This window comes from Phocoena phocoena, chromosome 7 (assembly GCF_963924675.1).
Source record: "Phocoena phocoena chromosome 7, mPhoPho1.1, whole genome shotgun sequence".
NCBI classification, from domain to species: domain Eukaryota; kingdom Metazoa; phylum Chordata; class Mammalia; order Artiodactyla; family Phocoenidae; genus Phocoena; species Phocoena phocoena.
Window position 1 is genome coordinate 23,125,449 of NC_089225.1, and position 15,266 is coordinate 23,140,714.

Here is a 15,266-nt window from a genome sequence, read left to right on the forward strand (position 1 = left end):
GGTTCTTACTCCAGTGGACGATGCAGTGCCTCAGAGCTAGGAGGAAATACCTTTGCCCTATGTTGTAGGCTGGCTAACAGCCCCCAAAATGACCAGGCCCTAATCCCCAGAACCTGTGAATATCTTACCTTAAGTGGCAAAAGGGACCTCGCAGATGTGACTGATTAAGTTAAGCATCTTGTGGGGAGAACAGGCTGGATTACTCAGGTGGGTCCAATGCAATCACAAAAGACCCTATAAGAGGGAGGCAGGAAGCAGTATGATGACGCAAGCAAAGGGACAGAGAAGAAGCGGTCGTGCTCATGCCATAGTCTTGGCTTTCAAGTTTGAGGAAGGGGCTAGGAGTGAGGGGTGTAGGCAGCCACTGAAGCTGGAAAGGGCGAGGTACCTGTTTCTCCGTAGAGCCTCCAGGCGGAAGCAGTCCTGCTGACATCTTGACTTCAGCCTGAGGAAACTGATTTGCGGCTTCTGACTCCTAGAATTGTAAGAAAACAATTTTCTGTTCTTTAAAGCGGCTAAATTTTTGGTAATTTGTTACAGCGGCAACAGAAAACACTAATACCCTGGAAACAAATTAACATTAAAAGACATCTTTCCGGGGCTTCCCTGGTGGCACAGTGGTTGAGAGTCCACCTGCCGATGCAGGGGACACGGGTTCGTGCCCCGTTCCGGGAAGATCCCACATGCTGCGGAGCGGCCGGGCCTGTGAGCCATGGCTGCTGAGCCTGCGCGTCTGGAGCCTGTGCTCCGCAACGGGAGAGGCCACAACAGTGAGAGGCCTGCGTACCGCAAAAAAAAAAAAAAAAAAAAAAAAAAAAAAATTTCCTGAAAGTAAAGGACCAATGACGTTGAACTGTCCAGGAGAGCATCTAAGTCCTCAGCACCGACACCTAGCTCTCCAGAGGCGGGTTGCCCAAAACCCCCTGCCTCCTACCTCATTGTGGGGCTTCAGAGAATCTGTCTACTGTATTTAGGGGCGCCTTAATGGGTGTGCTCCCTTTTCAGGAGACAACGTCAGTTCAGGCTCAGCTCTCCAGGGCCTCAGCATCTGGGGGTGAAGCATATGTATAGCAGGCTTCACATCAATATTTTTAAAATGCTTTTAAGTTAGTGTCTTTAATCCAATCAGATTTCTCTCTCTGCCTTCTGTCTGCCATTACGGCTTCAGGGAAAGGGACAGGATAAAGGCCACCTCAGATGGGAGGCGGATGTGTCTCTCAAACAGGGAGAAGGAAAAGCCCTCCTTCTTGCCAGGGTGGGTGATTGATAGTAAAAGAGAAGGGAGGCTTGCAGGGTGGGGAAGCAGAGCAGAAGAAACGTGTGTCGTGGTTTTCCCTGACTCAGGGCTGATGTTTTAGAGGTGAGAGTTTGACTAAGGAAACAGAAGAAAGCTGAAGGTTTTCTGCAACGTGTCTTGTTTAGAACTCTGGGAAGAACTCTGGGATGGATTGGGAGGCTGGGATTGACGTGTGTACACTACTATGTATGAAGTAGATGGCTGGTGAATGCCTACTGTATAGCACAGGAAAAAAAGGTGCAATCTGTCTGCAGGACATATATTGAGTTAACCTTAAAAATGCATTCCAGTACGCATTAGGTGCAGACAAATACTATTGGATTCCACTTATACAAGGTGCCTAGAATAGTCAAATTCATAGAGTCAGAAAGTACACCCATAGATGCCAGGGGCCAGGGGCTGAGGGGGTAGGGAGGGGGAATGGGGAGTTAGTGTTTAATGGAGACAGAGTTTCAGTTTAGGAAGGTGAAAAATTCGGGAGATGGATGATGGTGAGAGCTGTGCAACAATGTGAATGTACTTTGTTCCACTGAACTGTCAGTTAAATATGGTTAAAATAGTATGTTTCACATTATGTGACTTTTACCACAATAAAAAAACAGTAACAAAAAAAGAACTCTGGGAAGAGATGCCCTACGAGGCGCCACTCCAGAAGTAGGGCCTTATTGCCGCCCCAGAAGCTCCCTGGGTTTCCCGTGCTACAGAGTCTGCAGAAATGCCTTCATGCCCCGGGGAAGGGTGGGATAGCTGCTGGTGCCGGCAGGCTTCACAGGAGAACCTGCTCTGACTCTCCCAGAGCACTGATCACGGGGCCCCAGCCGGATATACCACACCAGGAGGGAGCCAGGTGGGCTGAGTTCTCATCAGCTTAGATGACAACAGCCCCTCATCAGGCCGAGAGGGAATGGTTGGCGAGATTTTCACCCTGAAGTGAGACTTTCCTGGTGGATGTCACCAGGGTGAGCAGCCAGCCGGTGGACGAGGGCCACTCTTATTGCAGACGCTGGCAGGGCCCTTCTTCATGAAGATCTGAGACCGTTGCTGGCTTCCAGGCACCCAGATACCATCCTGGAGGGGGGAAAGGGAAATGGCTGGAAGAAAAACTGCACGTTTACCTGAAAATAATTATTTCAAATAGGAAGGAGGCTAATTAAAATGGCCAAAGCTGAGAGAGCTTTAACTGGCATTTGTACCTTTCCTGATTACCTGCTAGGAAGGGAGTTCTTAAGAAAGATTGCATCAGTCTATAATGAAATCATTGGAGTGGAGTGCATTTCTGTCCTTAGACTCGGCAAGAGCGGGCCTGCCCTGGCCTCCGTGCCTTAGAGGGCCCTTCTCTGACCTTCTTCTAGCCTGTTCTTTCCCACAGGCAAGGAGCCTCACTGGAGCCCATGCTTCCCCATCCATCCCCTTATCTAAACCCTGCTCAGCTGTCAGGACCTTGGAATTCCCTGCCCTAATGGCCCTGAACCAGCTTCAAGAACTTATGGGGCCTCTTCTCTGAGTCTGACTCTACAGCCTAGATCTGATGGGTGGACAGGGGTGGCTGATTTGTGAATTGAGCTTTGGGGGATTGACTGTAGTGCCCACTCCAAGTGTAAGACGGTCCCTCTGGGGGTAGAATCCAGCTGGGAGTGAAAGGAGAAGAGGGCTAGCCAGACACCCAGGGCTGGGCCCACAGTCCGTGTGCTGCCACATTCCAGCCTGAAACTCCAAGCCATTCCAGGCTTTTTATTGAACCCTCATGTTCCAAGTCATGAAGACATACATGTTAAGTAGGAGAATGGAACTGATCTATTACAGGTTTGTAAATTTCAAAGATAACTTCTAACTCTTTAGTCTTGTGGTTCGTGACCTCCTCTTCTATTCCAATGCTGGTCCCCGCATGTGTTAGGGGCAACCTGGCATTGCTTCATTAAATTAGGGACCTTGCTACACAGACATGGAACATGTCATTACAAATGTTGCGAGCCTTAGCAAAGGAGAGGTCAAGGGTCTTAGAACGTGCATAGCAAGGGCAGGAAGCTGGCCTGTTATGTTGCTTGTTCGCCTGCACAGGCATAAGGTGTGCCAGGCTCCTGTCTTCACTAGGTGCCTCCTACTCATCCTTCGTGCGTCCCCTCCATCCAGGAAGGCTCCTGACTGTGCAGTGCCTGAGGCCCCAGAGCCATGCTCTTGCAGGACCCTGGGCATGGTGAACTTTCATTTCCACGTTTCTTTCATCTGTGTATCCCAGGCCACCAGTGCAGGGTCTGCCCTATAGAACACATTGTTCGAATGTCGTGTTAGCTGAGCAGTGGCTGCCCGCCCCCTCCCCTCCTCTCCTCTCCTTGATGTGCATGTAAACTGGGTTCTGTACCTGATTGAAGCTGTTCGTGACTGCAGGACAGCAAGCTCACAGCTCTTCTATTTTTCTAGCACGTCACCCTCATTTCCTGGAAATCATGACCTCTTGAAACAAATTCTTCCTACTCTTCCTTGTCAACTGTTAGAGTTGAACTCTGGTCAGGAGCAACTTTGGGGAAGTAACGTGGGTGTCCTTGGTGAAGACGATGAACGTGAATAGACGTGAAGTAGCAGGTTCCATTGCTTACTTAGTCTTTCCAGGTAGAACTTTATCATCTCCTGTTATAAGGCCAGCAGCCCCTGCCCTCTGCGTACCATAACTGAAAAGAAGACAGACTTATCCATGTCTCACTGTCAGAGTTTAGAGGTGATAGGGGACAGAAAGACGAGCCATTTAGTAGTAGTTCATAATCTGCTGATTTCAGTCACCATTAAAGCCTAAGAAGGCCACCTAACCGTCCCACATTGACAGCCAGCGTCTTCAAAACGTTAACTACGAGACACACTGAGAATTCATACAGGTCCTTGCTTTATTTCTTTAGCTAAATTCTCTGATAATTTTTACATTTCCTGCGAAGCCATTCCTTTTCATGTCGCTAGAACTGAAAATAATTAGATAACAGTGGAAAGCAATTAGTAACCTTTTTCTCCTTTTTGGTGATTTTTTTCTCCCAAGGCTCAGGCGCTGTGGTGATTAAGAGAAAGATCAAGCTGAGCTCAATTCTATGTGTTATGTACATTGCTAGACACTATGAATAGGAAAATGTGACCTCAGGCATCACGGAGATATTTGGAGGGTTCCAGGTCAGCCGACCATATCCACTTACCAGGGGACTGTTCTTGTCTGAGAGCTCTTGTCTCAATAGCTTAGCCCAGCCACCTGCTTCTCCAACATTCCTTAATGAGAATACCCATCTGTTCCCGGCAGCTACTCTGAGAGCTTTCTGCGCAAAGCTTAAGATAGCTAAATTTCAAACAATGCACGGTGAGGTTGTTCTGCAGCTATTTGAGCTAATTTTACCTGGGAGTACAGTTTTCCTCCAGTAAAGACAGCAGTATTTCAAGTTTACTAAATAAAATATAATTAAGCATCCAATTACCACTCTGCTTAAATGATTCCTTCCAGGTAGAAATACACGGCAGGAATGGTCACTAGTGAATACCTCTTCCTTGCCTGATGGAAAGACCTTTCCCCCTAGTATAGTACAGTATTTTAAATACTTAGAAACATCGAAAGAGACATCTTTTCTCTAGATTGTGACCTGCAAGTGATGTGCTGTGATCCACAAGTCCCAGAACTCAGAGTTCAACTAAATAGCAGGTGCCTGACAGGTCCATTCTCTGTAATGGCCTATTTTTTTTCATGCCTGCCCTGAGCACATCCTTTCCATTCAAGACTGAAGTACCTACTTTTCTCTTGTTTACCAGGATTTCCTCACTGGCTATTGCCTTTAGGGAAACTACATTCCAGTGCTACTATTATCTGTCTACCTGCCTGTCACTGCCACTACTGTAGCCTCCCCAAAGCTAGATTATTTATATGTACATGTATATCTGCATACACACACAGAAAATACTTTTATAAATATTCATAGTTCCTTATATTTTGTGACCAAGTGATTGGATGGATGGATGAATAAATGGGTCAATTTCAGTAAGGTCTATTAGGGAAGAAGGTATAGGTAATAAAGATCCAGGTGTACAAGCAGCCTAGTGTCTAGTCTGCCATGGGGGTAGAGAAAGTGACCTTAAGAAGGTTTATTCCTGATCCCAGGGCATGAGCTATTTTTCCTGCCTTACGTTTATTCTTCTTGTGATCAGTAATGAAGCTCAAATGCTCCTCATGGTCTGAAAAGCGTTGCTACAACTTATGCCCCTAAGTATTACTTAGATGTTAAAATTCTCATGCATTCAGCGTTAGCACAGAGGGGCACCTGTTTCTGTTGGATATGACCACCTCCGTAAGCGAGGTGGAAATGTGGCCAGCACTCTTTTGTGCAAATACTCACGCTTTTCTCATTAGACTCTTTTAAGTACTAGGGATTTTGATCTTGGTGCTTCTGGAAAGAATTCCCAGCAGACCTTAGATTCCAGTTTCTGACTTCCTGGAGTTGTGGTCTTACATGGTAGCTTTTACTGTAGCCCCGTCTTTATAGACACTATGCATAATGCAAGAGCATCACTTGGAAATATAACACAGTATCCTTGGGAGGGCCGTGCAGTCCTTGGAAGAGCCAACTGACTTCAATATTATAATTTAAGGGAGGCTCCAGTCACATTTCTTCGGGGTCGAGAGGGTTTGGTAGGATTTGGAAAATTCTTCCTGAGCCAAGGCAAGAGATGGTGGAATCTTCTTTGCAGCCATGTCTTAAATTTCATTTCCAATAGCCTTCCTCATAATAATAGAAACTCTCTAGGCAGATGTACCAAGTGCTTAGTGCTGTGCTAAACACTTCATCTGCATCAGTTTATCATAAGATGTAGGTGTTATCATTCCCGTTGTATGGATGAGTTAATTGTTTTAGTAGAATTTACATAATTTGCCCAAGGTAACGGTAAAAAAAAAAAAAAAAAATGGAAGTCTCTTTAGTTCTGTTAAACACCAGGGCCCACAATTTGATAAGTACACTCTACTTACCACCTCTGATTTAGTCCTCAAAGAAATTATTTGACTTAAGGAGTCTATACACACTTAATATTGGCCACAGAACTATATTGTAGGTTAAAAATAACATAGTTTAAAAATATCCTTTGAATAGATACATCTGTATGTATAACTGAATCACTTTGCTGTACACTTGAAACTAACACAACATTGTTAATCAACTATGCTCCAATACGAGATAAAAATTTTAAAAAACATCCTTTGCCCATGAGTTGCCCAGTGGAAGGGGCCTCTGAATTGGGTTGTACCTCTAGCTACTAGTTATCCCCACTTACTCTAAATGTCTTCCCTTTTCATTTTCCTTTGTATGTATCTGTCATCTTTCCTTTGTTGGGTTTCCAGTCCTGCATACTTCTCGCCCGCTATTTCTTCATTTTTTGCCTACCCTCTAGTATCATTCAATGCCCCGTCATCTGATAAATGTTTACTAAATGATTCCTTTTATACTAGAACATGCCCAAGAAGTAGATTGTTTTATTCAACTTGTTCATGTTTTTATTTCTAGTGGTTCTTTTCACACTTGAAAGTAAATTAGGATCTTGAACCTGAAGAAATCTGAGAACCATAATGCCTGGCCTAAACGGATGATTGCATGCTATGTAGCGTATCGATTGCCGGTCACCCCTGAGCTGATCATCAGTGATAACCTAGAGCAATGGTCTTCAGTCTAATGTGGGTCAAGTTCATACTACAACTCTGAATGCATTCTGTGGCCCTTAGAATCCTCTGAAGCCTCCATTAGACTACTGGGTCACTTTGGGCAGGAGTGATGGATCTGATTTATTCTACGTAGTTCTGTGAATGCATTGAATGTGTTAAGGGCATATCTAGCATACCGGTTGACTAATGGTGATTGTAAGTGTAGTACAGAATCAGGTGAAGATTCACTGAGTTTTCTCTTCACCTTAATCTGAGGATGGCCAAGGAAGAAATGAGGTGTGGTGAGCGAGAGTGTGTGCATGTATGCTTGCTAGAACTATCAGCCTGCTTGATTTAAAACAAATATAAAGGATAACAATAATAGCCTCTATTTGGCTCTTGGTGGGTGTGAGACAGGGCTTTGAGGATTCTCACAGCCCTTTGTTTATGTGCTCTTATAATACTCATTTTAAAGATGAGGAGACCAAAGCATAAACAATTTAAATAACTCATCTCAGTTCACATAACACCCAGGTGTTTGGGGATGGAATTTTGCATTCATGGCACTTAACAACAGTGTCTGTGAATTCTGTTATATGCTAAAGCTATTCTTTCTTAGTTTCTTGTGCAAAGAGTTCAATATAGACATTCATAAATCCAGTGTATTCTAATTTAGACAGTTTGTGGAACTTAAAAATATCATTGAATGTTTATCATAGCTTTCAAATTTTAAACTTATTGAAATGAAACATAGAAAGTGAATATTTTATAAATTTATTTATTTATTTTAGGCTGTGTTGGGTCTTCGTTGCTGTGCACGGGCTTTCTCTAGTTGTGGCGAGCAGGGGCTACTCTTCATCGCAGGGCGCAGGCTTCTCATTGCGGTGGCTTCTCTTGCTGCGGAGCACAGGCTCTAGGTGCACAGGCTTCAGTAGTTGCAGTGCGTGGGCTCAGTAGTTGTGGCTCGCGGGCTGTAGAGCACAGGCTCAGTAGCTGTGGCACATGGGCTTAGTTGCTTCTCGGCATGTGGGGTCTTCCCGGACCAGGGCTCAAACCCGTGTCCCCTGCATTGGCAGGCAGATTCTTAACCACTGTGCCATGAGGGAAGTCCTAGAAAGTGAATATTTTAAAATAATGTATTATCATTGGAAAAACTCTTCATTTGTATATTCATAGAGGTTTAACTTTCAAATAGCAGTACTTTTTGAAAGTATTTAAAATTCCTCTTCATATTATTCAGTGCATTGTCATCTTGGAAAAGAAAACTTGGCATGATGAAAATCCCCTAAATTAACTCCAAATTAGTTACCTAAACATGAAATTCAAGTCACATTTGCTTGTACGCTACTTAAGAAAGTATCTTATTTTATTCATCATTAATGGCTATAATAGTCCCAACAAAGAAAATGCAGGTGATGTTGGTTTGATGTGCCGTGGATTTTGTTCCTAGGATGTGGATAAAAACAAGAACAAAAACTATTCAAAATTAATGAATAGCCCCACCTGCTGTGGAGCAGATGTACAAACTGGGAAGTGTGCGTGTATCCATTGTCATCTTAGCTGATTCCTTTGTCCTAAAACATTAGCTAGGTTTGGCTTTCACCAGTAAATGATAGATAGATAGATAGTTGGATAAATGGTGTTCAGATTGACTTGTTCTCTGCTGTGCTCAGAATAAAGAAAGGAATTCAGAATATAAGAGAAATGGGCAACTGAAAGCCCCTGTGTATACTTACCCTGTGTTAAAAAAGTGTATATAAAGAGTTCTTAAAAACATTGTTCCTAGGCTGTGGTCTCTTTATTCCTTGTGACTTGGTAGATTTTAAAGAGCTGTAATAAAAATGATCCTAAACCATAGTTTCTTTAGGATGATGAACGCAGCAAATATCCATTAACAAATACCATGTCCAAAGGCATCATGCTAAAAGTGGGTGGTCAGTGGACAGGCTGGATCAGAACCACTTGGGACACTTAAAGACAAAAATATTCCTGGACTTCTTCCCCGGAGATGCTGGTTTAGTAGGTCTGAAGTTATGCCATCAGATCTCTATGTTCTCAAAGACATCCGTGATTAGGAATCAGTTGAGAAGTGTAGTTTTCAACAGGGGGTGACATTTGGCAATGTGTGAAGTCATTTTTGGTTTTCAAAACTGGGAGGGTGTGTGTGCTATTGGCATCTAATGGGTTGAGGCCAGGAATGCTGCTAAGTCTCTTACAATGTACAGGACACACTTGTGTACCCACAAGATGAAATTATCCAATCTAAATCGTCAGTGGTGCCAAGGTTGAGACATGCTGGTCTAGAAAATAAAGATATATCCTTAGAGTCCATAATTAGGGTGAATAAAAGATGCACAAAAATATCATTCATTCTTAATAAAATAAATGGCATTAGTCCAAAGACTCAAAAAATTAAGCAAAAATCTCAAAAATGTCTTATCTTGAGATTATCAGTTCATGGTATGACTGGAGACATTCCAGCTGCAAAAGTATGTGAGAAACATCTGCAACTGGTAGAATATTTGTATTGGGGATTATCTGGATAGATTATGCCTGTATTTAAAAAAAGAAATAAAAATTTTAACTGATCCTGAAATGTTAGCAAGGGAAAAAAAGTTTACTTGTAGAAAGCAGAAATTCCTTTTAAAATACTGACTGAAGTGAAAAATAGGGCCATTTACATAAGTGCCATTTAAACAAGTAAACAAAAATCTAGGAAAAGTTCAGATGATCTTTTGGTGGTTTTGGCCTTTTTTGTCCTCCTATTACTCTTTTTTTCTAGTTGTTGGTTTTTTTTTTTTGGAGTATAATTGCTTTACAATGTTGTGTTAGTTTCTGCTATACAGTGAAGTGAATCAGCTATATGTATACCTATATCCCCTCCCTCTAGGACTTCTCTCCCACCACCCCTCCCCACCATCCCGCCCATCTAGGTCGGTCGTCACAGAGCACCGAGCTGAGCTCCCTGTGCTTTATAGGATGTTCCCGCTAGCTATTTATTTTATGCATGATAGTGTATATATGTCAATCCTAATCGCCCAATTCGTTCCACCCTCCCCTTCCCCTCCTGTGTCCACATGTCCGTTCTCTATGTCTGCATCTCTATTCCTGCCCTGCACATCGGTTCATCTGTACCATTTTTCTAGATTCCACATATATGCATTAATATAGGATATTTGTTTTTCTCTTTCTGGCTTACTTCACTCTGTATGACAGACTCTAGGTCCATCCAGGAATGAAACTGGGTCATTTGTAGAGATGTGGGTGGACCTCCTATTATTATTCTTTTACAGATTCTCTTTTCTAGTTTTGTATCATCTCTAGAGATCAAATGCTCACAGGCAGGACATACGGAAAATTACTGAATGTTATTTTGGTTGCTGTCAATGCTGGGTTCGGATTAATAACGAAACCAATTAAATTCTCAAATACCTCCGCTGACAACAATAAATGTTTAATTTCCAGAGAGAAATAAGGTTAGCTATGTTGAACACCTTTTGCAATCACAGTGATAACCAAACTTTTCAAACATTGGGGAATTCTGCAATTTCGTCCAAGAACCAGCAGCAGCTTGATTTAATTAAAATAATAACAAAAGAATCCATTTTTTTTTAGCTGTCTTGTGCATCTCTGGTAATAACCAGTCGGCAGAAATGACGGAATGCCTAAAGCAGACAAATGGCATGCCTCCCCTTGTGCAAGAATGTACAGTACCCTGTCATGATGACTGCACCTTCACTGCTTGGTCCAAGTTTACGCCCTGCTCCACGAGTTGTGAAACAACTCGAAGTAGACGGCGACAGCTCACAGGTAGGGTGTGCTTTTCATTCTTTAGCTTCAGGCAAGTGATGCTCTCCTGAAACTGATCAAGGAGAATATACGTTCCAGAAGGATGGGAAATTGTATCAGGTCTCTCCCCTCCCCTCCCCTCCCTGCCATTATACATCCTCAGTGCCAAAGCTTGGCACATAATAGATACTCAATTAATACTTGTGAAACAAATGAAAGATGTGAACCATTCCAAAGCTATGAAGTTCTTCTCTATACAGCTTATAATCTTTGTAGTCATAAATGGCAATATATCCACCAACTTCCTGGAGTAGTTAATGGCAGAGTTTCTGATGTTTTCCATGCCAGGATCTCAGCAAGTTTGAAAGCAGTCTCTGATTTGTAAAGAACATCAAAGGCAGATCTCACCTATGTCATTATCTTTTGCCATTACCTTATAAGTAACTTGATATTTAAAAATTTTAGTGGTGGAAGGCAAAAATTGAATTACAGGGACTTCCCTGGTGGTGCAGTGGTTAAGAATCCGCCTGCCAGTGAGTGCAGGGGACACAGGTTCAGTCCCTGGTCTGGGAAGATCCCATGTGCCGCGGAGCAACTAAGCCTGCGTGCCGCAACTACTAAGCCTGCGCTCTAGAGCCCACAAGCCACAACTACAGAGCCACACGCCACAACTACTGAAGCTCACATGCCCTAGAGCCCACGTGCTGCAACTACTGAAGCCCCTGCACCTAGAGCCCATGCTCTGCAAGAAGAGAAGCCACCAGAATGAGAAGCCTGCACACGGCAGCTAAGAGTAGTAGCCCCTGCTCACCTCAGTAGAGAAAGCCCGTGTGCAGCAAGGAAGACCCAGTGATAGAAAAATCAAATCGAATTACATACATAGATTCTGCTTTTGTGGCATATGCTAATTATTGGTTCTATTTACATCCTTGAAATTTAATGGAAATTAAAGCAATGAATAGTTTAATCAAGGTCTTAGAGCAATTTTTGCCTATAATATACAAATAATTGATGTAGTAATATATATCCTACTTCTTATCGAGGTAAATATGGCAGAACATCTCTTCATTGAATGTTTTTTCATATTCGCAGAAAACTTAATTCAGGGAATGAAGAATCAAAGGAAAATGCCAAAATAATAATTGGGTTAATAAAATTGGTGTTGACATTGAAGAATTAAGCACAGATGACCATTTTTTCTCATGAGCAATTCAAGTGCTAATTCTCTCAGTTTCAAGACCTTTGTTTGAAAGCATTGCATACCAGATTGTTTTACATTTAGCTCACTCTAATGGATTGACGAAATCCATGAGAGCGCTTAACAGGATTTCTGCGCACAAATCAGAAGCCCATTTGTAAGTACAGGTGAAACGTATACTCTCAAATAGAAACATCAAATTAAATGATATACTTATTCTATAAAAATTTGTTCATATATAATTTTATGCAACGTTGCTTATGTTTCTAAGATAAAACGAGTTTCTTATTCTCTAACAATATGATGGGATAGAATGTATACGACAGGAATAATTCCAAGTTCAGGGGCGATTTAATGGAACTTGGTTTGCATGTTCCTACATAATCCTTCGGAAGCCATTATCCTAGCAACTCTGTCTATATCTTTGAGATGAGAGAGAATTTCCTTGAGAGGGAAAGAAAGTTTTTAATTAATGGCCAATTTTTTTCTTTGTCTTGAAGGTTTGCTAATGATGTTTTGTATCTGTAAACTGAGAATGAAATAATTGAAATCCTAGGATACTTATTCATTTTGCAACCAGTACAGTTTGTGTTATCAATTGTCAAAACTTTGATGAATTTGACTTTTATTTAACATATACTTTTAAGGTAAATACTGAAGAACTGTTATATTTTTGCTTGCAAACTCTATCCTAAGAATTACACTAATATTTAGAATTTCTTTTCTAAATTATTAACTGCTGTGCTTTTGCCTAGCTGATTGATCTTTGTATGTTTCGGTATCTAGATGACACCTAAACAACTGGCTAATTTCATGAAATACATGAGTTGTTAAAATCAATCAAATGAATTATATAGTAGTGTCAACTGAAAGAAAAATGCACAGCGTGAGAGTTATGAGTTAAGGTTTATCCAGGGGGCTTACTGAGGACTCTTGCCCCGGAGACAGCCTCTGATGGCTCTGAGGGACTGCTCCCAAGAGGTAGGGGAGAAGGCTAGTTTATATGTGATTTTGTTGTTGTTAAGAAACGTATGCAGTCAGCATACATCTTCGTAGAAACGTACTGCTAGTCACAACAGCAATCTCAAGGTAATGATCATAGCACTTTCTGTGTATGGGAAGACGCAGGAAGTGAAGTTTATTAAAATTCTTCCTGAAGTGCGTCTGACTATGTAAGGGTCTGTTTGTTCAAAGCACAGAGTATCCTTTTATTGTCTTTAATTTCCTCTGTTAGAAGCACTGAGTGTACGGTCAATCAGTGACTGCAGTGGGTTAATCTTTGTAGACTTGGATGGAGAATGACATACTCTTTGCTCTTCTTTTGTTGGAAGTTCCCCCATTTTGGTCGTAAATTCAACCAAAGTTTGAGAGCCATTTCATGACCAATTTGTCCTAGGGCCCTACGTCAAGGATTTCATAGGATTTCGTTGATAGGCCACTCAGTGTGCTATGACTGAATTGGGCCCTTCTAATGGTTACCATAAAGGTCTCTGGACCACCTGTCTTACTAGTCTGTTACGGTCCAGGAAATGATTCTCCCTGATTGTTTCTTCCCATATCTAGAGTTACACGATTATAATCACTTTAATTCTATATAGAACTATATATTCGATCAAACATTTCAAATCTTAGTCATTACTGCTTTTGTTGGAGACGCTGTTTATTCTTGCATTACCAAATCTACAACTACCTTATAAGCGGAACACAAGTTCTATAGCTAGAAGTATTAATAAGGTCATAGTGAGGATTTATGCCATGAACTTCCAGCATCAAACCAGTTCTTGAGATCACCAAGACTAGGGAGCGGATTGTTTAAGGCACAAATCTGATTTTTTTTATGTGAGTCATTAAATGTGTTCTATTACAAGCCCAACAGAGTCATTAAACTTTAACGACTGTTGCCTGGTGTTACCCATATAAATCCATTCCATAACTGAGGAGGAGTCCCTCCTGATAAGTGGGAGGTTATGTTTTTTGAATTAAATTTAGCTCATTGTTCTGATTGAGCTTGAGTAACTCTGATAGAAAATGCATATTTAGGTTAAAATAAATTTTCTAAGGGACCATCCAATCACATCCTTGGAGAAGAGAAATCCACCAGGGTGAACCAGAAGTACTGGACGTAGGTAATTGACCATAAGCCAAAAAATGAGATAGGTTTTTAAAATTTTGCATAAGATTGTGCCCATGATACAAAAACATTTGGTTCACATGTAAAAATCCAAGAAATCAAGGTCCGGTCTGGCATCTTGGAATAGCTATCTGCTTCCGACGCCCTCATCTCTTCCTGCTGTGGGTACGGTTTCTTCTCTGTTTGAGTATTGTGTCAAGGTGAGTTTGAGGTTAGCAATCCTCTCTATGTACCAGTCCGGTGCAGGGCCCTTTTTAAACGGGAAATATGAATCTAAGAGTCAATTCCCTTTAGTCTTTTTATGCATGAGCTAGTTAAGAGTACCTGATAAGGGCCTTTCCATCTAAGCTGAAGAGAGTCCTTTAAATGATGTCTTTTCCAGTATATATTCTTCTGGTTGTAGTCATAGGGTATCCGATCTTTATCCAAACATACATTACTGTGATAAACTTCAGAAGCAAGCTAAAAACGTTCTTTTAACAAGTGACTTAAACTTTTGTGATAATGTAACATAGCAACAGGAGCCATCTAGGAAGTGAGTTTCAGGCAGTAAATACCAAAACCTTATAGATAATTAATAGCACAAGAACCTTGATATCTATAAACGTATATTACTGAAACATATCTTTTCTCTAAAGTCATCCTCATTTCCACCAAATACAGCCAAACTAAGACTAACTTGTTTACAAAGTAAGTCTGGTTTCAATAAACTCGGCCTGATTATTTACATAAGTGTACGAAGAATAGCAGTTGATTATATAGGCTCTTATAAATTTTTCTTTTTTGAAGCTTGTCATAAACAGTCCCTGACTGAACTTTATTAAGGCTTCTCAAGGCCACAAAAATTATGCCTAGGACTTGCCATCAGATTTACCTGTATAGGTTTGGGTGAATTCCTCCCTTCTCGAGGTCCCCAAAATATCTTGAGGGTCCTTTCTTATTCACCTGTTAAGGATGCTGGGAACGCTGCAAATAAGGCACTAGGCTGTTTCTCTAAGGGGCTTTATGGCTCCATAAAGTCCATCTTAGTTCTTTAAACCTGACTTGTTATATCCGATTCTATGCATATTCTCAAATAAGGCATTCCAGTCAAAGCTATGTTAATATAACCAGCGTTGCCATTGTAACCTGTCAAACGGAGAAGAGATTTTTATTGAACTTTTGCAAATAACTATATTTCCATGAAAAAAAGAATAAGGAG

The 15,266-nt window shown here is 41.5% G+C and overlaps 1 protein-coding gene across 1 annotated transcript in view; it reads left to right on the top strand.

Annotated features, from left to right (window-relative positions):
* The window catches only part of THSD7B (thrombospondin type 1 domain containing 7B), a 760,956-nt gene that overhangs the window by 490,858 nt on the left and 254,832 nt on the right, over positions 1-15,266 (top strand). The window contains exon 12 of the mRNA XM_065880761.1: positions 10,563-10,757. Coding sequence (XP_065736833.1) covers positions 10,563-10,757 — 195 coding nt within the window. The remainder of the gene's footprint in view (positions 1-10,562; positions 10,758-15,266) is intronic.